At 37.7% G+C, this 25186-nt stretch overlaps 1 protein-coding gene across 1 annotated transcript in view; it reads right to left on the bottom strand.

Annotated features, from left to right (window-relative positions):
- Positions 1 to 15417: 15417 nt before the first annotated feature.
- LOC18442289 (Guanylate-binding family protein) overlaps positions 15418 to 25186 on the bottom strand; it is a 28826-nt gene continuing 19057 nt past the window's right edge. The window contains exons 8-14 of the mRNA XM_006852512.4: positions 23607 to 23696; positions 23388 to 23522; positions 20292 to 20414; positions 18315 to 18400; positions 17539 to 18151; positions 16931 to 17008; positions 15418 to 16817 (exon numbers count right to left, since the gene is read on the bottom strand). Coding sequence (XP_006852574.1) covers positions 15765 to 16817; positions 16931 to 17008; positions 17539 to 18151; positions 18315 to 18400; positions 20292 to 20414; positions 23388 to 23522; positions 23607 to 23696 — 2178 coding nt within the window. The 3' untranslated portion in view covers positions 15418 to 15764. The remainder of the gene's footprint in view (positions 16818 to 16930; positions 17009 to 17538; positions 18152 to 18314; positions 18401 to 20291; positions 20415 to 23387; positions 23523 to 23606; positions 23697 to 25186) is intronic.

Raw genomic sequence — 25186 nt, 5'->3', positions numbered from 1 at the left:
TGAAAGAAATTAAATTTACCAAAATACTGTTGATTTTGTAAGGGTATTTTGGTATTTTCTAATATTATTTTTTATATTTTTCCTTTTTTACTAACTGGATAATGGTGAGAGGTATGGACCTCCAAATTTGACTTGTAATTTGATGTATATAAGAATTAAAATTTAAATACACTCTATGCTCTCAAAAAGTGAGATTAGCATAAAATATTGAAGTATATGTCTATTTTCCAGTTCCGATGAGATTTTTCTACTTGGTTACAACTAAAATGGGTATAATGGTGTGTCATTTTATGCATATGACTATATTGAAGAAATAAATTGTTTGTAAGATATGTAATGTTGAGTGGCAAAGGAAAAAATTCACATACGCACCGAAGATCACACGAGCACCACGTCAAGAGAGAAAGAGAAAGAACAGAAAGAACTTCTTTCTCTCTCTACATTGTCTCTCACTCTTTTATTTTTTTTTCTTTTTTCTTCTTTTTTGACATTCACAGCACCATATATCTCTCTCTCTCAACAATGCCCTACACGCTACTGCTTCCCCATAAGACTTGGCAATTGCCTTCGCTTAAGACCACACGCTAATGACCCAACGTGATGCAAACAATGCATCTCTCGTTGAACAAACCTATTTATAGTTATAGTTACACAGACAATTTTAGAAAATGGATAAAGTCTATTCTTTAAAAAGTCCTAAAAGTAAAAGGAAAATTGTTTCATACGGGTTGGACCGCATTTCTATACTATGTTGTCCTGAGGTATAAAATAAAGATGGATGCAACTAGGTGATCCATTTAAAAACAATTGTTATTAACTGTCCAAATATTTTTGTAATATAATTATTTTATTTTATTTTTTTTCATATTCATGATCTCCATGTTAAAGATTATGTATTCTGTAAAATTTAAGATCATATTATATTTAAAAAATATATTTGTTGCCAAAACCGCATTTCTACAATATACTGGCCGTGTCTTTACTAAATTAATTCCAGTCACGTACCTCCGTCCTAAGACCTCCTCGGAGAAATACAGAAAAAAGAACCTCATGTTAACTCCTAACAATTTTATCATTGAGCTTTCACCGCTCCCGCTGGCCCGTCCCGTCCCGTCCCGTCGGGCATCTGCGAGAGTTAGTGATGACTCTCCACACTCCTCAGCGCTGAATCTATGCTCATGGTGCCGATAAAATTTGCAAACTTCAAAAAATGTAAACCCTTTGCTCCTTTGTCGCCACAGGTAGAAGGTCGATGTGTCAGTTCAGCACCTTTTTCCCAACGGTGAAACATCAAATATGCTCCCTTCTCGTATGAAACATCAAATTCTTTGCAAAGTCGTATGGCACTCTCACTGTTGTACTACAATCCCTCTGCATAATCTATATCTTGCTTCAAATCATGCACAAGCTTCATTAACCATACACACCCTGAACTGCCGTACTCAGTGTCCCTCGAAGACAGACACCATCGGTTGCCCCTTACTGCATGAAGAAACCACTCCCAACCCCAGCCTGAATACATGCCCTGTAGTTGATCTTCAAGTCGTCAAGTCACCCGCATAATCCACATTGCAAAGTTGATCTACAAGTCGTCAAGTCCATCCTACCCTTCACATACCGCAAGGTACGTTGAACCGCGTCAAGATGAGTCTTCTAAGGTCTCTGCATAAACCTGCTCCTACGTCTCACTACGTGAGCAATATCTGGTTATCTGGTCATGAAAAGGTCAAATATATTTGACCCCAACCAGCTACCTATACATTCATTCATGTGTGAGTCCCTCCTCCGCATCACTTCTCAACTTTCCATTTTCTCTTAACTTCAACAAGCGTTAAGATAACTTTCCAATTTTTCATCTCGAATTTGTGTAACAAGTCCGTACTCCATTTAGCACCTGAACATAGTTAGCAAGTCGGGGAGTATCAATATATCGATTCACCATAAAATCGAAAATAAATCGTTTTTATTTTAAATAGTTGGATGAAAAAATCACGTCAAAAATACAGATTGGCGAAAATACTTTATGTAAAAATGTCGCAAATATAACGGACTAGGCTCAGAAAATTGGAGTGAAAAATACGGATAAATTTAAAAAATGGGCATCATATTTATGCGCACTATAATCACTAAACTAGCTATTCTATTTATGCGCCATACTAATTATACACCATACTACCCTTACTAACTATATACCATACTAATTATATCAATATGCACCGTACCATCCTTTTGCACTATATTTACACTTTTATATAGAGAAGGTGAGAGGGGGTTGACCATTTCCTTTGAGAGAGAGAGGGGTGGTATAGGAGAAAGAAATGCAGAGAAAGAGAGAGAGGTGGATGCAGAGAAAGAAATAGAGAGAGATAGAGAGGGGGTGTGGGGTAGCCACGGATCTCTCAAAAGAACACAGAAAAGCAAACAGGGTGAACTTCTTCTAAATTACAATGGTGATGTCTTTTTGAAGCAGATGGTGAACTTTTTGTGAAGAAAATCAGATGGGAATCGTACTGTATTTTTTAATCTGATAGGTTGAATCAGGTATAGGGAAAAGCCCTTTGTATGTTTTTCATTAGTTTATTTTTCCCACTTTGTTCTTTGAGCTATGTTAATTTGAGGATTTCTGAGTAATGTTAAAATTGGGGATTTTTTATGTGATTCGGAAGTTCTCTATCATATTGTTCCTCTATTTTCCTAATTTCTTTGAAATGTTGTAAATTTAGGGATTTTTAAAAACTAATGTTAATCTATACGTCAATATCTCTTTCTCTAAAGCTTGCATTATAAACAATGGTTCTCTTTTTCCTCTCTCTCTATATCTATCGATCTCCATACCCATCAAGCATTTGTGATGTAATTCAATTTGTGGATTTTTTAAACTTAGTTATCTATGTTTTTTCCTAATTTCTTTGATGGTTATTTTTCTCTATGTGTACCCACCGATGAGAAGTTTTTATCACGTGATTCTCTCCGTGTGTATCATGGAGGATTATTAATGGAAATGTTTTTTTGAAATGACTTCTTATAAAAATTAAATAATCGCATATTAAACTTCTTCAAGAAAAAAATGCGATTTTTTTACGCTCTTTTGAAAAACACGCAGTTTAAAATGTTTTAAAAAAAAAAACTCCAGTTTTTTTAAAAAAATCGTGTTTAAAATGCCGATTTGATAACTATGCACCGGAATAGACTGTTCTTGCATCGTTCTATACCTTAACAATGCATCTCACATCCAACCACCTATTTATACACCTAAAAAGAAGATAACTTTATTGGGCAATGATTTCATGCAACAGTTGCATGGTAATATTATGCAACAATCATCAAAAATTATCTTATGTTCATTTGTTTGATCCAAAATTTGAAATATACACTCTCTTCATTCTAATAAACAATAACAAAAGAGAAAAAAATTAAAAAAAAAACCTGGAAAGTACTTTTTTATCCCAATTAACATAGGCCGTTTATTTTGGTGAGATGCTTAGATCTAGGTCTTAGAATGATTTTTTCATTTTCATTTTTTTTGGATGGTTTTATTATCATTAGATGAACAATGTAAAAAAATAAAAAAATTATTTTGAGTTTATAAAGGCCAAAATCTCGAAATTCACCAAATGAGTGGTCTAGATTCGTTTATTGGAAGGGACTCTTTTTTACCACATCTAATATTCAAATTGAATTTTTCTTTTGGGGAGATTTATTGCTGAGATGAAAAGAGTGTGCCTGCAAAATTTTGAGTCATACAAATACCATAAATATAATTTTTTAAAAATGTTGTTGTATTATACTATGATACAACCGTTGCATTAGATCATTGCTCAACTTTAAATAAAGACCTCTAACCTCCTACCTATAAAGATAAACAAAAACTTAAATTTTGGTGAGCCATCATCCTCATCCTCATCCTATTCAAAATAGAACCTTCTATTAACTTAAAAAGAAAAACAAAATACCCTAACAACTGTATATTTCCAAGATGGTCCTTGAGTGATCTTGGGTAGCTTTTGCCACTCTTGCCATCCTGTCCCCTCGAGTGTGTCCGAGAGTACCGATTAAAGAATTATTTAGAGAGAGAAAATTGTGCCTCATCTCCTATTGTGGTGGTTTTTTTATTGTATATATAATTGTAATACAATAATGTAAAATACATATTCATATCTTATTACATGTAATATACATTTTTTCTATCTCGTTACATTCTCCTCTTAAAAAGAAAGCAATATCTCTTTCCTATCTTGTAATATACACTTTCTTCTGTTGGATTTTATTTCTATTACTCCCTTTAAATTTGGATAAGGAGGCATTTGAGGCTCAAGTTTGAAACAAAGATCTCAAAAAACATCTTGTAGCAAAGGTTTGGTGAAAATACCATCTACTTGATTGCAAGAGGAAACAAAACAAGTGATAACTAATCCAAGAGCAACTTTTTTATGAACAAAATTATAGTCTAACTCAATTTGCTTTGTCGGTGCATGAAAAATAGGATTAACTGGTATGTAGAGATCACTAATATTGTCATAAAAAAGTGTTGGTGATTGAGAAAGAGGCAACTCAATATCCTAAAGAATAAAAAAAAGGCGCGTCAATTCTACAATAGTGGATGCCACATAGCGGTATTCTGCTTCAGCACTAGAGCGAGCCACAATCGATATTCTTCTTCAGCACTAGAGCGAGCCACAATCGATTGTTTCTTAACACTCCAAGTTATGCAGCTAGAACCAAGATAATTGCAAAACAGTGGTTGAACGACGAGTAGTTTGGACACCCAGCTCAATCAGCATCTGACAAGGCATATAACTCAAGGGAACTAACCGATAAATTCTCATACTACAGAATTGCATAGCATTGAGATAACGAAGAATACACTTAACTACCTGGAAATGTGCAATTATAGAGGCATACATAAATTAACACATTGTATTAACATTATAGGAAAGGTCTGACCGTGTTATAGTAATACATTTGGATTTTATTTCTATTAGCGATGACTCTAACATGAAATCGATGAACTTTTTTTTTTGGTGCAGGGGTTGGAATCTAACGGGGATTTTGTTGCTTGCTATTTTCAGATTTTTACCGAGAAATATGTTCTCTCTCGTGGAATTTTACCGGTTGTGTAGAGCCTTTAGATGAGCATGGTTCATTAAAAGGTGCATGTGTACCTTGCAAGTGTCCATATGTTGTGGACGTGATACCAACCCCTTCAATTTTATTGGATGGAACATTTTTTGACATAGACTCGCTAAAAACTGTATTCTAATGCAAAACGCCGCCTGTAATACGAAAATAATGAGTTCTAACGACGACAGGACAGAGTGTAATGTCTTAGCGGCTGCTCTTTTCTTGATACGTATGGAGCATGCCATTGATGCTCTTTTTATTCTTAAAAAAGCAAGCCTTGCTCTAGACAAGGAAGGGTGGGATCCTTCTTCAGGAAGGACCCTCCGAGTTGCTACAAAGAGATCCAAAAATATAAATCAGAACCAAATCCATTTTAAAAAATGTTAAAGGGTCCAAATTCTAAAAATCTCATAAGGTTCGCAATGGGCTGGGCCAGCCCCGGCCTTGGCCCTGCCAAGCCGGGCCCTTGTCGTCATAGGGTCCACTTAGGCCGTGTTAGGGCGGGGCCGGACCAAAAGTAAATAACAAACAAATAAGAAAAAAGAGGGGTCAAACTGGGCCACCACTGGCTCTAGCCCAATTCTCGGGCCATATTTATTGGCCCTAGCCCTGTTCTAGAAACATTAGCTACCTCCCCCAAGGTAGCTAGGAATGAAGCGATGGCTAAAGCGAGCTTTTGGCCATTCTATGCATCTGCGGATTTTCAAATTTCTGATTTTCTCCACCTATTTTAATTGGAGATATTGCTTTATGGGAAAATTACACGGATTAGAAAACAAATGCCGAATTATCTCATGATTTATATCCTATAAAATTTTACGTGAGGTTTTGGGCTCATCTGGTCAAGCCCTCTCACAAAAACTACAGGTGCATGCAACAAAACCTAGATAGGGGACAAAATACATCAAAATCTGTGTGTATACTAGTAAAAATAATAACAATATATAGTAGTTCACATTCTCATGCTACATCAATGGGAGAAAGAATTCATATACATTATTTAAAAATAATAATTATAAAATCATCCAAAAAACAAGTTTTTTTTTAGCTTTTTAAACTTCTTCTAGAAAATTCTCTCTCTAGATTTTCTCCCTTTGAGGTTCAAGGCTTCAAGGTTCTCTATCTTCTTCTTCTTCACTGCACAAGCTCTCTTCAAATAGAGAGGCTGTCACCAATAAAAAGGGAAATATGTTAAAAAAATATAAGAGAGCCTGGCCTCTACATGAAGCTTCCCTTTTATAACAACAAATCTCCCTATCCTCATGTGGGGCTTGTGATGAGCCGCTTATCCATGGCAACCACCCTCCTCCATGACTTGGCATCCAAGTCGTTTAACAAACTCAACAAATACTGCCTTTTTATTGGAGTAATCTCTTTTGGCGCCTCTCCCTCACGGCAGCGGAAACCTGGACGTTGCAAAAACCGACCCACTCCATGTCTTTTATTTTTTATTTTTTTTAGTGATTTACAAACCCATCTTAAAAAAAATGTTAAAATATAAAATCTTTTGTTTATAAGCGAAAATTACAAAAAAAATCAGTCAACCTGCCTTCTTTTATTTTTTTTCTAAAAGTAAATCATTCTAATATTCTTTTGACGACAGGACAACTTTAAATCTACAATTTACTTGTGAGGAAGTTTTACTTATATGTTGTTTATATTAGGTCACGAACGTCCCAAGGAATTATTAAATATGTATCAACTTCATATGATACCTTGTTTTCATGCTTCAATTTTTTTTTTTTTTTTTGAGTAATTTAGTGGGGAAGACCGGCCCCTATCCATTTTGAGTAGATTTTGGTCTCCAAAAGAGGCTTATCGACAGTTTTACCATGTTCTTCAAAGTGAACAACACTATCGTAGATATACTCACTGTTGGGGCATGATGTCAAATCACCCCCATGTAGTATTTTCGTCTTGTTCAAAGGTATTTTCGTCTATAAAATGTATTTTTTGAGTGAAGGGTCTTTAAAAGGTTTTTTCTAGAGAGAGAAACGTGGATGAAAAGTGGGTGAGTGAGGGAGAAAAGGAGAAGTCGTAGAGAGAGAAACTTGGGGTTGGAAATTGGGGCGTTTTGGGGCTCATCTTGGGCCATTTTATCGGCATTTCTTCGCGGCATCGGTGAATCGAAGAAATGAGTCAATTGTAGGTGGTTTTATGGTAGGAAGTTCTTTGTTTGAGCATTCTTTGATATTGTATGAGGTAACTCTGTATAACCCCAATCTTTTAATTTTTCCTCTTGATGGTGAATACACATTTGCCGTCTTGCCCGTAGACATAGCCCATCTTGGGTGAACCACATATATGTATGTATCACTCTCTACTTTTATTTATATTGTGCTTTGAAGATTTCCAATATTGCCTGATTTATTGTTCTTATAATTTTTTCAATTATATTTCACTTTTTATTGTATCTTGGGCATGTTATTTGAGTGCTGAAATCATTGTAGTGTAGTGCTCACTACATCTAGTGGGATTTGAGATATCCCGATTTTCTCAAAAAGGGTGATAAGAATATCTCGATTTTATAACAAGTGGTATTAGAGCCCAATGAATTAATGCAGTATTTTTTGAAAAAATGGCATCTCACAAGTTTGAGGTGGAGAAGTTTAAAGGGAATGATAATTTTAAAATTTAAAAAATAAAAATACAAGATTTATTGGTACATCAAGGGCAACACAAAGCATTGCTGGGAACGGATAAGGAACAGGTAAATATGACCGATGATGATTGGGACGAACTCGATATGAAGGCACGGGCTACTATTGGCTTGTATTTAGTGAATGATATTTTGTTTAATATTGTTGAAAAGACGACAAAAGATTTGTAGGAAAAATTGGAAAGTTTGTATCAAACAAAATCTCTCACAAACAAAATTTTCTTAAAGAGAAAATTGTATACCTTGATAATGAAAGAAAGTGCAAATCTGTCGTAGCAATTGAATGAGTTTAATAACCTCATTTGTCAACTTGAGAGCATTGGTGTGAGAATGGATGATGAAGATAAGACGGCCACCTTACTTTGTTCATTGTCGGAATCCTATGATAACCTTGTTACTACATTGAGTTGTAGTAAAGAGGATTCTCTTGATTTGGGCTCGGTGTGTAGTACCCTACTTGCTGATGAACTTCAAAAGAAATCACATTTTAAAAGTTCGGTAGAATCAAAGACGAAAGCTCTTGTGGCAAGAGGTCGATCGAATGAATGGGGTGATTCATCGAGGAATCATTCAAGAAGTAATTCAAGATTTCAATTAAAATCTACAGGGCCCAATAACAAGAACGTGTGTTGGCATTGTGGGAAGCCCGACCATATAATGAAGAATTGTTTTAAAAGAAATTAAGTGAATTCTTCCAAAGATCCTAATGCGAGAAGTGAAAAACTAAGTGAATTCAAGAATGAAGCAAATCAAGTTGAAGGGTCTACATCAGGGCTCATTGAAGATGAAGTATTGATGGTGGCACACAATTCAATATTCTAGTAAAATTGGATACTTGATAGTAGAGTCACCCATCACATATGCTCCCATAGATCATGGTTTGACTCATATGAGTCATGTGAAGGAGGATCGGTATCCATGAGAAATAATTCTACTAGCAAGGTAGTTGGAATGAGTTTAGTTCACCTAAGGATGTTTGATGGGACTGTTCGGTCAATTAAGGATATTAGACATGTGCCGGAAATAAAAAAGAGTTTGATTTCCCTCTGTTCTCTATATTCCGAAGGTTATAAGTTCACCGGTCAAGATGGAGTAATCAAAGTATCAAAAGAGAATCTAATTGTGATAAAAGGAGTCCTAATTGGGAGTTTATACAAGTTATTTAGGAAGCACAATAATAAATGATGAAGTGAATTCCGTGGTCGAAGGTAAGAAAGTTCCATATCGCCTATGGCATAGAAGATTGGGGCATATGAGTGATAAGGGTATGGAGCTCTTGATGAGGAGGAATTTTATTCCTGCACTTAAAATTGATGAATCTGAATTTTGTGAGCATTGTGTCTATGGGAAACAACATAAACAAGCTTTCAAGGTCGAGAAGCATACAAGCAAGTGCAAACTTGATTACATTCACTCGGATGTATGGGGCCGTTCACCAACTACATCTTATGGTGGTACATTATATTATGTGAGCATTGTGTCTATAGGAAACAACATAAACAAGCTTTCAAGGCCAGGAAGCATATAAGCAAGTGCAAAGTTGATTACATTCACTCGGATGTATGGGGCCCTTCACCAACTACATCTTATGGCGGTACATTATATTTTGTTTTATTTGTTGATAACTTCTCAAAAAAGGTATGGATCAAAACTCTTAAGTTCAAAAGTGATGTGTTTTGTGCATTCAAGAATTTTAAAACCGAAGTTGAAAAATTTACAGGGCATCACATCAAAGTTCTTCAGACCGATAATGGTGGAGAGTTTATATCAAAGGAGTTCGAAGATTGTGCAAAGCCGATGGAATTACTATGCATTACACAAATGCCTACATCATCAACAAAATGGTGGGGCCGAGAGGATGAATCTCACTTTGTTAGAGCGTGTGACGTACATGTTAAGCAATGCCGGCCTAGAACAAGAATTATGGGCGGAAGCCGTATTAATGGCTTGTTATTTCATCAACTTATCACATTCGGTAGCATTAGGAAGCAAAACTCTTAGTAAGGTATGGTATGGAACTCCGAGTGACTACTCCAATTTGAAAAATATTTGTTGTGATGCCTATGAACTTATTTTAAGTTACCAAAAGAACAAATTGGAATCGAAGGTCATCTTTGTGGGTTATAGCAAGGGTGTGAAGGGGTACCGGTTATGGGATCCAAGTACTCAAAAGATAATCACTAGTCGTGATGTGCATTTTGATGAATCCAAGATATTGGCAAAGGAGATGATGGTAAATGACAATGGTCAAGAAGTGCAACAAGAGAGCCAAGAATTTCAAGGCAACCCCGAAACACTTCCACCAAATGCAACTATGCCTTATGAGAACATACCCATTGATTATAGTAAAGAGCATGAAGAACTAGGAAGTCAAGATGAAAAACCACATGACTATCATGATGAAGTTGTGCCTTTGGTACATAAGCGCTCTACTAGAGAAACTAGTGCACTCAGGTGGCACAAAGATTATGTGGATCCAAATACTTTGCATGTTTTGATAATCGAAAATGAAAAGCCAACATCATTCCGTGAAATTGATAGCAATGGTACCGAGCATTTAAAAAGAACTACAAAAGAAGAGATGTTAGCCTTTCAAAGAAACAAGACTTGGGATTTAGTGAAGCTACCAAAAGGTAGAAAGGCCATTAGTTGTAAAAGGAAGATTGATGGCAAAAGGTTTTTTACAAAAAACAAGGTATTGATGAAATTTTTGCACCAGTTGTCAAACTTGTCTCAATTCGCTTGGTGCTTGGGTTAATTGCTATGCATGATTTAGAGCTTGAGCAAATGGATATGAAGACGGATTTTTTGCATACAGAACTTGAAGGGAAAGTGTACATGCAACAATCGGAAGGCTTCATAGAGAGGGTCAAGAAGGACTTGTGTGCAAATTGAAAAAGTCCGTGTACGGCTCAAGCAAGCATCAAGACAATAGTATAGAACATTTGATACATTCATGATGAGCCTTGGGTACATAAGAAGTAAGTATGATCATTGCATCTATTTAAAGTTCTTTGATGATGGTACATACTTAATTTTAGTCTTATATGTGGATGACATGTTTTTGGTGTGCAAAGATAAGGCAAAAATTGATGAGCTTAAGACTTCTTTGAGCAAAAGATTTGATATGAAGGACTTCAGGCTGGCAAGTCAAATCCTTGGGATTGAAATTGAAAGGGATAGACAAAATGAAATTTTGTCATTATCTCAAAAGGGTTACATAGAAAGGGTGTTTGAAAAATTTGGCATGAATGATGCAAAGCCAGTGAAGTTAGCGCCTCACTTCAAATTGTCTTCAATGCAAAGTCCGAAGATGGAAGAAGAAGGAAGCATGGCTAAGGTTCCTTATGTAAATACGATTGGAAGTTTAATGTTTGTCATGGTATGTACAAGACCAAATATCGCTCATGTGGTTGGAGTTTTAAGTTAGCTTATAGTAAACCTCGGAAAGGTCCATTGGGAAGCAACAAAATGGGTGCTTTGGTACTTAAGATGTACAACTAGTTATGCAATTACCTTTGGCAAGGGCTCAACCCAAATGCAAGGTTTTGTGGATACAAATTTTGCCGGTGACATTGATAGAGATAAATCGACTACCGCATTTATTTTTCGGTTTGCAAATGGATCGGTTAGTTGGATGTCAAGGCTCCAAGACACAGTAGCATTGTCAACTACTAAAGTCGAGTACATGGTGGCAACCGAGGCATCAAAAGAAGTCGTGTGGCTTCAAGGGTTGATAGGTGAGATGGGCATTATGTGCAAGCCCATAGAACTATTTTGTGAAAATATGAGTGCTATCCATTTGGCCAAGAACCCGGTTCACCACAGAAGGTCAAGGCACATATTGGTTCAATATCGCTATATTTGGCAAGTTGTTGAAGATGGAAGAGTTCGATTGGTCAATATCAAGATCGATGAGAACCTTACGGATATGCTTACAAAGACCATCTAAATAGAGAAGTTAGAATAGAGTCTAACCTCTCTAGGATTCAAGAAAGAAAGGAAGTGATGGATTGACAAGGCAAGGGTGTGATTTTGTATCAAGGAGGAGATTATTAGGGTGTGATGTCAAATCACCCCCATGTGGTATTCCCCTCTTGTTCAAGGGCATTTTCATCCCTAAAATGTATTTTTTGAGTGGAGGGTCTTTAAAAGGTTTCTCTAGAGAGAGAAACGTGGATGAAAAGTGGGTGAGTGAGGGAGAAAGGGAAATTTGTAGAGAGAGAAGTTTAAGGTTGGAAATTAGGGGTTTTTGCAACAAAACCCTAGCACCACCATTTGGGGCTCATCTTGGGCCATTTTAACGGCATTTCTTCGCGGAATTGGTGAATCGAATAAATGAGTCAATTGTAGGTGGTTTATAGTAGGAAGTTTTTTTTCTGAGCATTCCTTCATATTATATGAGGTAACTATATATAACCCCAATCTTATAATTTTTCCTCTTGATAGTGAATACACATTTGCCGTCTTGCCTATGGATGTAGCCCATCTTGGGTGAACCACATGTATGTGTGTATCCCTCTCTACTTTCATTTGTGTTGTTCTTTGAAGATTTATCATGTTGTTTGATTTATTTTTCTTATATTTTTCCCAATTATATTTCACTTGTTATTGCATCTTGGGCATGTTATTTGAGTGTTGAAATCATTATGGTGTAGTGCTCACTACATCTAGTGGGATTTGAGATATCCCGATTTGCTCAAAAGGGGTGATTGAATTATCCCGATTTTACAACACTCACAAGCTATTTTTTATTAACATTTGTCCAAATCCCACCACTCTTTGCTACAATAATTCATGTGGGTTACATGATCACAACTTTTTAATTAGAGGAGAGGGAGAGACTAGATTACAATCCTCTAGGCTTTGATACCAAGAAGAGGGACAAGGGTTGGGCTGGGAATTTACCCCAGACCTGACCTGGAACTTGACAACTCGATCTGGTCTAGGTCCGGGTATGCATTTAATATTTTGTCAAAAATTGTATTTCTGTATATTTGGGCCTTAGACCCCCATGAAAGATTATTTCATAATACTGCAAAGAACTCTCTGTTTATTGATCTTTTCATAAAGAATATACCAGACCCGTATGAATATATGGCCAGTAACAATTAAAGATAAATATCAATGGTTATGGATAACTACTAATTAATCTTATCATAATCAAGAGACACCTAAGAAATATATATCCAGACATATACATATCTCATTATGTATTCATAATGATATAAATCAATATAGATATACATACTCTAATACTTCCCTCAAACTCAATATGCTTTTATACAAAACAGCTGGAGTTTGAACAATAAGTTTAAAGTTTGAATAATAATTTGTATAAACGAACGAGTTTGATCTTTAAACCTTCATATGCATGGCGTGACCAATAGAAGCAGTGGAAGCAGTGGTCTCTTGCTTAAAGAATAAACGAACGACTTGGATCTTTAAGTCTTTACATATATGGCGTGACCAATAGAAGCAGTGAACGCAATAGTCTCTTGCATGGCGTGACCAATAGAAGCAGTGGAAGCAGTAATCTCTTGCTTAAAGAAGAAGCACAGAGGAAGCAGTGGTGTCTTGCTTGAAGAAAAAGCACAGAACTCAATCAGGATCCGAGCCATATTCAGCAACTCGCAGTCCAGAACATAGGCTAGAATAAAGACAAATGTTATTTTGCAAAGAGTCTTGCAGAGAGTTGAAGCACAACTCGGCAGAGAGTCGAAGAAGGACTCAACAAAGACTCGAAGAAGGACTCGACAGAGAATGAAGATCGGCCATTTTTAAAGGCAATTTTAGAGGTGGATGAAGCCTATGGACAACAAAACACCTCTGTAGACACCTAAGAAAGCTTTTCCTGAGACCCACACAGATAGTTTTGAACTGCACAAAGATTTGCTTGCAAAAAATAATTGATGGAGATTTGCTCACAAGCATATGCTTCTCATCGGATCCATCCACGTTGTCATTGGTTTTGGTGTCAGAAACCTATTATAGCTTGAAAATCCTCATTTCACTCTAATTATGAAAATTAATATTTCAAAAACAGTATAGATCGAAATACTTGAAAATGGACCATTAGATAACTTGTTACAATATATAATATTTTTAGGACTTGGAATTCTTTTTTTCTGTATATCACATCTCGAGGTCGGGATGACTAATTGGAGGGTTTTTCAAATTGCAAACATTTTTTTCGACAGATTTTTGTGGTGCACCTTACTCTTTTTTTTTGGAAATTCAGTGGGTAAGACAGGCCCCTACCCGTTTTTTCAAGTAGATTACGAGTTAGCTTTTTCTAAAAGTACTACTGAAGTGGTGTTATTGATAAAAGACCTCAGCCTCATTCCTAGGTGCAGCTTACTTGTCCAGCATAAAGTTGCAACCTTACATCAATAATTTCCGATAAAAATGGTTCTCTCGCCATTTTATTCCCTTTCTAAAAAGAGAACCCTCCAACAGAACTAACTTACAAGTTAGGGTGGTGAGTTTTTGCATAATTGCAGTGGCTTGTACTAAAGAAACATTGGCCAATCACTATTTCATTAGGCCTTTCATTTGGAGTGTAACATTGGTACACCTAGAAATAATTGATTGGGCCCTTGAATTAACAAGCAAAAAAGGCGTCTAAAAGGGTGTCGAGAAAGGTTTCACAGGTGCCCACAGGTGCCCCATTTTCATGGGTGTTTTTTTCTTCTTTTTTTTTTGCCCCATTGAGTCCAAAAGGGTGTCGAGAAAGGTTTCACAACCCTTATCCATTTTTATAAATAATTTAAAAATTAGTTTTTTTTAAGATTTTAACGGTCTGGTGTCAATGAAAATGAAAACCACAATATGGTGACTAGGGTGTGAGAGTGCTACTATCAAATAACAACCACTTTTCCAAACATTCTTACAACTTAAAAAAAAAAATGCAATGTCATATTTCATATTTGGATCACTATATTTAATTGGAGACCAAGTCATGTTTTGATCAAGCTGCATTTGCAAGTAGGATGAAAATTGGTAATTCCAATTTAGTTTCGAGAGCCTGCTTGGGATCCAAAATGCACCACTTGAACCAATCACCTAGATGTCACTCTGACAGTGCAAAGGCTTGTTCAGTGGCAGCACCCAAACGAGGCCCAAGCCTAAGCTTTGACGGTTCTATAAATTTTACTAGGATATAAATTCCTCAAATTATAACCTCTTAACTTAAGTTCTCCCTTTCCCAGGTGTTAGAAGCTATCGCCATTCATAGTGTTTTAAAGAACAAAGCTCTTGTTCAAAACTTTATTTGGATTTTTCTATTGCTTGTACATGCTAGCAATATCAAGGGGCTAGTTCCATTTCCCTGCCCGGTTTACACCTGATACGGGAAAAGAGGTTTTCTTCTAATGTTAATGGACAGGAGATGGGGAAAAGAGGTTTTCTTCTAATGGTTATGGACAGGAGATGACAGCTCATTCCGAGTGAGCTGAAACAGACAAAAATGTCGGATTTTTTACCGTTTCAAGAGACGACGATATCAAAAATGGTCTGTCCAAACTAGGCCTAAGAGTAAAACCTAGTCAAGAATACCGAACGCTCCCAAGTGCTTCGCACAACGTAAACCATTCTGGAATCTGGATGCATTTAGTAATCCTCACGGCGATTATCGCTTTTAAGTAAATTAAACCAAATGCTTTCTAATATCTTAAAAAAAAAGCTCAGTAAAATATTGTAGCTGCGAATTATGTTAAATTTCATCCCAAAAAGAAAAACCCATACCACCTTGAACTAAGGGGTATCACCAAGGGACACAAATCATCGCACTAAGGAAGGCGGTTGAATGTGAAAGAAAGGAAGTCACTTCCTATTTGACCGAACCCAATTGACTTTCTTACAGCCACTAACATACATTTCACTTTTTTAAGGTTTCCATTCTCAGAAACAATAAATGGAACCCTACCGGTAGACGGCATTATAAACAAATCACAAGCCTCGAGGAGGTTAAAAAAACGGACCACTACTTTTGCAGCACGTGCTTCTCATACAACGCAACTACATCCTTCTTGTTGGGGTTCCTTATCTCAAGCAACTTATCACCAAAACCATGCTTTGTGAGCTCTTGCTTGAGCTTCTGAACTGTGAACTTTGTATACTCATCAGCATCGACACTGACATTATCGTTATTATCAGTATCATCATCCGGTTTAAACACAGAGCCACCATCATCCATCTGAAGCTTTTTCGGGGGACTGGTTGTGCTCTTTGATTTCTTCCTCCCTTTCGATCCTATCACCCTTTCTTCCATATCGACATCCATATCTTGAACTGAGGCATGGCCCTCAGATCTCAACCTTTTAGTACTACGAGATGCACTCTTGAGCTTGTGATCCAGGGCGGACTCATTGAGGCGAACCGATGTCATTTCTTGTTGAAGATTGTCTAGTATTGCTTGAGTTGACTGAAGCTGCAAAGAGAGAGCCTCAGCCCTGTTGTTTGCTTCAGTTCGAGCCGCTCTTTCTGTGGCCAAAAGGTTCTCGAGGACATGGACCGTGCTTGCCCTTTGCTCATTGGTTGATTTCAATAGCACCTCTATCTCTCTCTCTCTCTCTTCAACCCTAGCTTCCAGAGAGACTACCTTGGAGACAGCATCCTGTTCTGAGGCACGAAGACGGTCAACATCTTCCTCTAAATCAGCTCTCAATCTCTGAAGGTTCTCAACATGCCTCTCCGCCCTTTCGATTTGAGCAAGCCTCTCAATGGACAATCGGTGAACTTCATTCTTTTCTCTTTGGGCAGCAAGGGCTTCACTTCGAGCTTTTTCGGCCAATTCTGTCGCCTTCTTTGCCTCCTTTTCAGCAGCCTTGCATCTCTCTTCAGCTTCTTCAAATCTCTTGAACTCAGATGCATATCTCTGTTCCAGATGGGTTCTCTCTTGCTCTAGAATTCGGGCTTCACTCTCGTATGATTGAGCAGAGGACTTCACATTTTCTAGCTTCTCTAGTAGATCCTTGATTTCAAGTTTCAGTGCAGTGGTTTCTGATTCTTGATTCCTCAATTTCGATTCAAAAGCCTGCAAGCCCGTCATAGTCATGAGGCCTATCTATATCCAATATCAAACTGGCTCAAAAAATGCAAAAAATAAAAATAAAATGCCAATATAAGATTCTCAGTTTGGAGGCATACCTTCAACTGCAAATTCAGACTGCTCGCATGATGCTCAGCGTGCTCAAGTTTTGCCAGTGTATTCTTAATATCTTCATCCTGCCATCATAATGAGAAACATTTCTCAGGTTCCATTTCATTCTAGAGAACTAACAAGCACGACATATGCCAAATAACATGCAAAATGGGGTATAAAAAGGCGGGAAAAGTGGATAGGGTAGAGCTGGCACAGCCAACCACACACAAAGGTCCTCACACTTATATCTCATCAGGAGCCCCGGAGATGCAGTGATCACGTGAATGCCCTATGGAATCGTACTCAATACAGAATGCTCCAATTATTGTTATTGTGAAATATGAAGAGTTTCACTCAGATTAGGGGTTGGGCGTCTTGTGGTTAGGACAAAAGACAGCAATAAAACATCTAAGGTTTGAATCCCAGCTAACTACCCCAAACAATGTGCTGGCTAAAATCATATGGGTAACAGTGTTAGACCAGAAAATCAAACAGAATAGAAAAAAAGGAAAAGAAAAGAACAATGCACAATAAGGATTCAACATAGGAAATGCTCTACACAGGCAGTGTGTGTGTGTGTGTGTGAGAGAGAGAGAGAGAGAGAGAATTTCACCTTTTCTGCCAGGGTAGCTGCGAATTCTGCCCTTAGAGAATCTTCACGCACTTGCGTATGCTTATTAGCACGTTCTTGTAACGTTGCTGCCTTCTCCAGGGCAGCTTTCGCTTCCCTCACAGCTATGTCATACTTCCTTCTCCACTCAGACGCCTCCTCCTGAGCAGACTGAGCTTGTTCACGAGCAGCAGCCAATCTCGCCTCAGCTGCACTACTCTTTGATTTGAGAATTGCTATTTCAGCATTTGATTGGTCTTCTTCAGCCCTTTGCTTTGAAAGAACCTGTTCATATTTGTGTTTCCCATCAGCTGATTCTTGCCTAGCAGAGTCCAGAACTTTGGATAAGTTTGAATGCTTTTCTTCTAATGAGCTATACTTGCTCTGCAAATTAGTTATACGGGCCATATAGTCATCAGAGATTTTTTTCTTGTCAGCAATAGCATCTTCATATCTTTTCAAATAGTCAGCTCCATGCTTCTGAGAAGTCTCCAGCTGTTTCCCAAGTAATACTAGCTTGTCTTCATTTGCACGATATTTCAACATTAGAGCATTCATTTCTGATGAATTCTGATCAACTTGCCTCTTTAGGAGATCATATACTGGACCTTCCAAACTGCTCAGAGAAAATTAACCACAGAAAACTGATTTAGTCGCATGTAAGGAACACCAATTTTTTTTTTTTTTTTTTTTTGAGAAGGTAAGGAACACCAAATTAACAAGATCAACTAAGCAAATTGTGGTCTGGACTTTATAACCAGATACATGAATAAACAAACCTCTGCTGTAAAAAGCTGGCAAGTTTCTGCCACTTTCCTGGACCATGAGAAGATTTCTCATATTCTGATACAAGGCCACCCAGAACCTGTAGAAGAAGCATAAGATTACCATCTTTCCCACTATCAATGTGATACATGAGACACATTTCAATGCACACTCCACAATGTTCTGTTCATGTGTGTGTTGGAGCGGTTCACATCTATGCCCATGAATTTGTCAATATAACTGGGAGAGGAGAGGAGAGCGAGGGAGACCCAAGAAAGAGGATAGAACTATGGAGACTAGAGAGAGAACATGTGGCATGTTTACGCAAAGCATGCTAAGAAGTGTACAAATTTGCTCTTTTTCACTCAAAAAGGCTATACTAAGCCGAGAGCAGACAAAGGCAAACTAACAAGATGAGTCTAGGCAAGAGTGAGCAACTATTTACTGTGGATGCCTTGTAAGATGCATTAGAAGACCATTATAAAACCACACACACCATATCTTTTTAGCTATACCTAAAAGCATATATGCAAATGGAGAGATACATTTGCAACCCTGGTCTCGATGAAAATGGCTGCATTAGAAGACCATTATAAAATCACACACACCATATCTTTTTAGCTATACCTAAAAGCATATCTTCAAATGGAGAGATCACATTTGCAACCCTGGTCTTCGATGAAAAATGGCTGCAAATGCAAGCATCACCTAAGTGTACATGACTGTGAGAAAGAAAGGGGTGGCAGGAGGATTGTGTCTCGTGTACCCAACGAAGTATGTGAAGTTTCATATCGCTCTTGTACTTACGTGAGGAGTACGTGAAGCATGGTTGATTCCAGAGCAGAGAGAGAGATTGGGGGAGGAAGGGAAGAGGGAGAGAGAGATGAGTACTATCTCTTTTTCCTAAGGATGCATCATATTACAAGTTATAATACAATATCCTTGAAAGACCTTTGAAACTGCCAAAAAGCACAGGAAAAACAAAGTGTCCACTATATTATTCACATTTGAGACCCCAAACAACTTAAAAAAGGTGAACGATGTATGCATTGCCTTCACATAATGGAATCTTAGGACTGACAATATTATCGGAGCAGCCCATTAACCATCAAACAGGATCATGAACTGAGATAGATCTCTTTAACAACCACTGCCCTTTACCTCACAGCCTGAAATAAATTACAGAAACTAACAGGAAACCTGGGTTACAACCAGAATGTGAGTCTTTGTTACATGGTACAAAATGCGTCTCATTGTGCTGAATGCCATGCATAGTTGCATAGTTGGTTCACCGGTATGTAATAAGACATCTATTTAATTGTATCTTTAATCCAGACCAGCCGGAGTACATTTGAACAAATCATCAAAGACGAGGAAAGAATGCAAATATCAGCTGGAGAACCACACAGTGTAACCCTTAACAAGATTAATGATGTCTCTCCGGAAGAGTTTACAATGAATTGTTCTTACGATTGTGTTGGCAGCCAATGCCCTAATATTTGCTAGTGCCTTTTGCATTGGAGCGTATAATGAAAAATCCCACTTCTAAGGCAACTTTTACGCTGGCAAAATGAAGACATCATGAGGTCATTTTTTTCCTATTTGGACATCCAGTGCAAGAGGGGGGCAGGAATACCAATGGAAAATGAAGCATGAAGGTCCCAAAAAATGCCATGAGAAAGTGGCAACTCTAGCCGAAGTTAATAGTTTCCAGCAACAGAGCACTTAACAAGCAATTACCCAATCTTTCCTAGGAACGACACAAGAATAAATTTATACGACACCTCATTAAACATCAGCGACTTATAGAAGTTGCGGTTGACATGTGCCCATAAAAATGGAAGGGCATTGACTTGATGCATGAGCGCAGAAAGAAAAAGAACAGTTTAGCTACAAACTTAAATATAGAAAACAACTAACTATTACCTCTAAAAAAAGGGGGAATTATGATAAGCGTATCACTACTAAAAAAGTGAAAAAGCATCTCTTACTTTTAAGACTTGGTCGAATTTCGCATCAGGCAAATAACAGGCTGATCGCAATCTCTTCTCTATGTTATGAATAGCATCAGAACACATCAAGTCCGCCTCCCTGAAAGCATTCGTTTTGTAGTCCTGCACAAAATGTCAACAAAAATTATGTGTCTTACAATGGGCCCATTCAACACAAAACTGCTGCATTAGTAATATGCAAACATTAAAAATAGCTAATGTCACGCGAAAAATCAAATACACGTGCAAGCAAGCCCAAACACAGAGATGACTTTATGGTTACGTAAGGATATGCACAATGAAGTAACTTGTATCCTACTCCACTTCTTGGACACTTAGTGTCCTTATTCCCTTGGTACAAATCATTTTTCTTAGGTATGCTTCAGGTATAGCAGGGATTAGACAGGATCAATAGAAAAAGTGCAATAGTTAACCAAGTGGAACATGACATCACCAATATGGGCTATGATGTGAAATGCTACTCCACTCTAGCCTGCCAACATCCATTTGCACGGAAGAACCATTCACATCAACCATCAGTAGTTCATAATGAAAGACCAACATTACTTGTAGCATAGCATCATATACATACTGATGTGTGTGTCTCCTAGTAAGCATGTGTTTGTGTGCTGTGTGGAAACAAACATGTAAGCTACGTCCCATATCAAATATTTTTGGCTCACTTTTCACTAGTGGATAAACGGGCAGTGATCGAGACCATCAAGCCGGTGACCTTGTATTGGTGCCTTTTATTTGGACTTGTCACATAATGGCTTGGACCATATGATGGTTGAGATCACAAATGAACACGACCAAATGGCAGACAGGAAAAAATTTTCCTTTGGGCTGTGAACTCAGGAGAGGCTTTCAAGGAGCTACAAGGTTCCATTCACCAAGGGACACCAAAGTGGAAACATGTAGGCACAAGGTCAGAAAGAATAGACCTATAGCGGTTGTAGGGAATGCGATTGTTGAAAGGAGAAAGGAGAAACTTAAGTCCTGCCTACCAGGAAGATTTGATCCAGCTATAACAAACATTGCCATTTGCCAAAGTTTAGGGCTTCGAGAGCTTGAAACACCCTGTTTCCAGTTGGTAAGGTATGTCAAGAATGGTTTCTACCCCTTCAAGTTTTTGTCTATGATAAGAGGAGCTCAGAGTCTTACAAACAGGGGCTAGAAAGCTGGAGGACACGTTCTTACACCTGAGTGAGCGGGAACCAAGCATTGAAATCACAGCTCAAGCAACTTGATCTGGTTTGGAATCAACTGGGTCACTTATTAGTAAGGTGAACGAGATAGAAGATAGCCTTAGTGTCATGGAGACTAGAATCTTGGTGGAGGTGCTGAAATAAAAACAGCACCGGTGCAGATTGACTTGGAGGTGGGAGGTGACCTACTATCAGTACTGATGAACCCACTGAGACAAAACAGCAAAACCTAAGACCAGACCTCCTAAGGATAAAATTCTGGTCAAGGGAAAGTTTCAGATCCTACCCAAAAATAGGAGAAGAAACTAGAGAAAACAGTGAGTTCTGGTTTGGCAAAAAGGAAGCACCCAGATAAGGGAAGCGAGGAAAAAGGAAAGCACAGGAGAGCTGTTATAAGGTGGAAAACCATGAAAATAGATGGGAAAAGGCAAAATGACCTCTCAGTGAGATAAAACGGAGGAGTCACAGGGACAAATTTCGTTAAGACAGAGGAGGAAATACCTTAACATGCACAGAAGAGGGGCAGCCTCCTCTCTCTAAATCAGTGGAGGAGGATGCAGACGGAGAGCAGAGTGAACTACCTACATTAGAGGAATCTAATCTGTCAGGCTCGATATTGCCAGAAACTAAAGATTAGCTGGAGGGAGAGTAGCACAAAGACGAGGAAGTTGCCCAGAAGGGGAACACAGGATGAGATGGCGAAGGCTAATCCAACAATTGGTCAATTGGCCATGAATCTAACATGTGGAGGAGAGAGTTTGGAACACAGTGAGTCAACTTGTTATCGCACGAGTAGCAGCAAGGACATATACACGTCTATGGCACATGTATTAAAGGGGAAACAGCTATGACCTTACGGTTCAAAAAGGAAGGATATGTGGTGATTATCAAATGTCACAAGTACATGCCTAAAAGCTTTGTTTCAAAATCTGTCCCCCATAAAAGCTTCGATCCCAACAGGAGCCCCACGCCGGTCATCGAAGGGGTTCCAAAATCGTACTTTCTTGGGCTTCTGGGGCCTCATTCTGCCCCTGGAGATTGGACCACAGTTTTGACGAAATCTTTTAAATATGCAGGGCTATTCACGTCTCTTGGATGCATGCATTGAGGAAAGCAAATGCTGCAGCAGACGCCCACCCTAAGGAGGGAACCTCAAAAGCTGTACACGTGAAGAACACTCTCTGGGGACTCTTTGATCATACGCTTCAGGACGCCATCCCCATTTTTTGTATCTATTTTGTTCTATCATATAGCATTTTTTGCCCTCTATGGGGATGTCTCCTTTTTTGACCCCTCAGGGCTGATGTACAGAGCACCTGGTCTGCCGGTGCCTTCTATTTCATTGCTATCCTTTTGCTCTTTCACTTTAAATCAATACAACAGTTAACAGTCTTAAAAAAAAAAAAAAAATTCTCTCCCCAAGAGAATGATGATGCAATGTTATCTTGTATGAGGGCATATTTTCACAAGGAGCTCATGACGACCCCACAATCACATAGCAGCAAATTATCCCCCCTCTTTCCCTGAATAGACATGGTGAGATGAATCCACAAGCATCTCCTCCCCATATATTTCATGATCTTTCTGCCCCTCTTATCATACCACTTCCTTTATATTTTCAGTACCAACTGGGGGTAATATGGGTAAACCCTCTATATTGGGATCTCCACAAACTCCACTGCTGATACCATGGCAAGGGAGGGAGCAATGCAAACTTCTTTTCTAGTGACTCCACCCCCAATTTACCCTTCCTAAACAGCATATTTTTTTGTACTGCTTACCCACCCGCATTTTTGGGAATTACTGGATTACATCCCCCACTGCAATTGTACAACTCTCACAGAATATAACACACAGCTATTTATCAAATAATAATAATAATAATCACCTCAAACTGTTTTCTAACAAAGGCCTGGAGGAGCTTCTCATATTTCAGCCGTGATGAACCTGCACCCACTGCATTGCCATTATATATGGAGAGTGATTTTTGTACAGAATCCTCATGTGCTTCTCTGAGGGCAACCTGAAAGGCAATAAACACACAAACTCATAAAATGCATCAAGGTCACCAACATTCTCTCTATATTAAATGCAAGTTGCAATGTACCTCTTCAGGAGGCTTTGAGCGGTCAAAATTGGATATATAAGCTTCAGCTGCCAAATCATATGCTCTTCTACACTCTCCTTCCTCAACACTCTGCAACAACCAAGTACATTTTTACAGGATGGTTACACACAAAGACCATGTAAACAATGAAAAGGATTGTATGCTATAAAACCATTTTCTTTTGATATGTAGTCACAATCAGTTGTGAAATCTGGCAGCTAGGGATGTGTCACAAAGTTCAAGAACATCTTTTGTGGCTTTTAAGCCCGGTCCATAGTACACCACCAACCACCATATAAAATATCTACCAGCTAAGGGTAATTGTGACCTCTTATACCAAAAATAAATAGCCTTATTGTGTACTTTCTCACAATAAAATAACTGAGAACAGGGTGCTCTGGAAGTACTTTCATTTTCCAAGAAAAGCATGAAAACAAAAACAAATACACGATTGCATGCAAGCATATCTATATAAATGCATATGCAAATGCCATTGTTCATACATGCGCATAGCATAGATATACAATTGCATGCATGTATCCATACATAAAGGTACATGTGATCCATACAATCACATCTGCACAAATATAGACAACCTATAAAATAAACAAAGACATGCATGTATGTAGATGGCATTAAGTATGAATATCACATTTGGACAAGTCTATGAATTCTGATATATAAACAAAAACATATGCAGGAACCTATACATATTTACACTCATGTGCCCACGAGCACATGCTGCACATAAAGACATGCATGTAAGCCATGAAGGCATGCGCCCAAGTATTTATAGTTTTATAGCTTAATAATTGAGCACATTTTGACAACTATATATTTTATATTGAAGAGTACACATTCACAGCAAGTGCACATGGTTAAACTCACATATACACATATAGACACAGAATGCAATCATAGACATATGCATTCGTGCATGTGTGTAGATATATGTGGAGTGATGTCATAAAATGGTTCTACTGTAATATAATGAAACAATCTTTATAAATCATGTTAAGGTCATTTATTTGACCTCAATTTTTAAATATACACTCTTTTCATTCTTATAAAAAATCACAAAAAACTAAACATTTGAAAACACACCTTAGAAAAAAAAAATTAGCTTAATTAATATAGGCCATCTATTTGGTGAGACGCTTAGATCTAAGCCTTAAAATGATTTTTTTACCTTTCCAAAAAAAATTGGATGATTTTTTTATTATTAAATGAACAATGTTAAAAAAGAAAAAGTTGATTTTGAATTCATGAAGGCCTAGATCTTGAAATTCACCAAATGGATGGTCTAGATTTATTATTGCAGGGTGACTCATTTTGAGCATATCTAGGGTGTAATTTCAATTTTACTTTTTTGAGAATTGATTATTGGAATGAAGAGAAGGTGTGTGCAATTTTTGGATTCATACAATAACATAATTACATGAAATCATTCCCCTATATATATATATATATACATATACATGGGAAAAGATCTTGCCAGCCTATAGGCTGGTGGAATAGTGTAAGCCCAACGGCTCAGATATTTTTATGGATGTTTTCCAGCCAACACACATTCACCATTG

The sequence above is a fragment of the Amborella trichopoda genome, chromosome 1 (genome assembly GCF_054954075.1).
Source record: "Amborella trichopoda isolate Santa Cruz 75 chromosome 1, AtrichopodaSantaCruz75HAP2 v2.0, whole genome shotgun sequence".
In the NCBI taxonomy this organism is placed as follows: Eukaryota; Viridiplantae; Streptophyta; class Magnoliopsida; order Amborellales; family Amborellaceae; genus Amborella; species Amborella trichopoda.
Note: the sequence above shows the minus strand (reverse complement) of the source record. Positions and strands in the feature narration are given on the sequence as shown.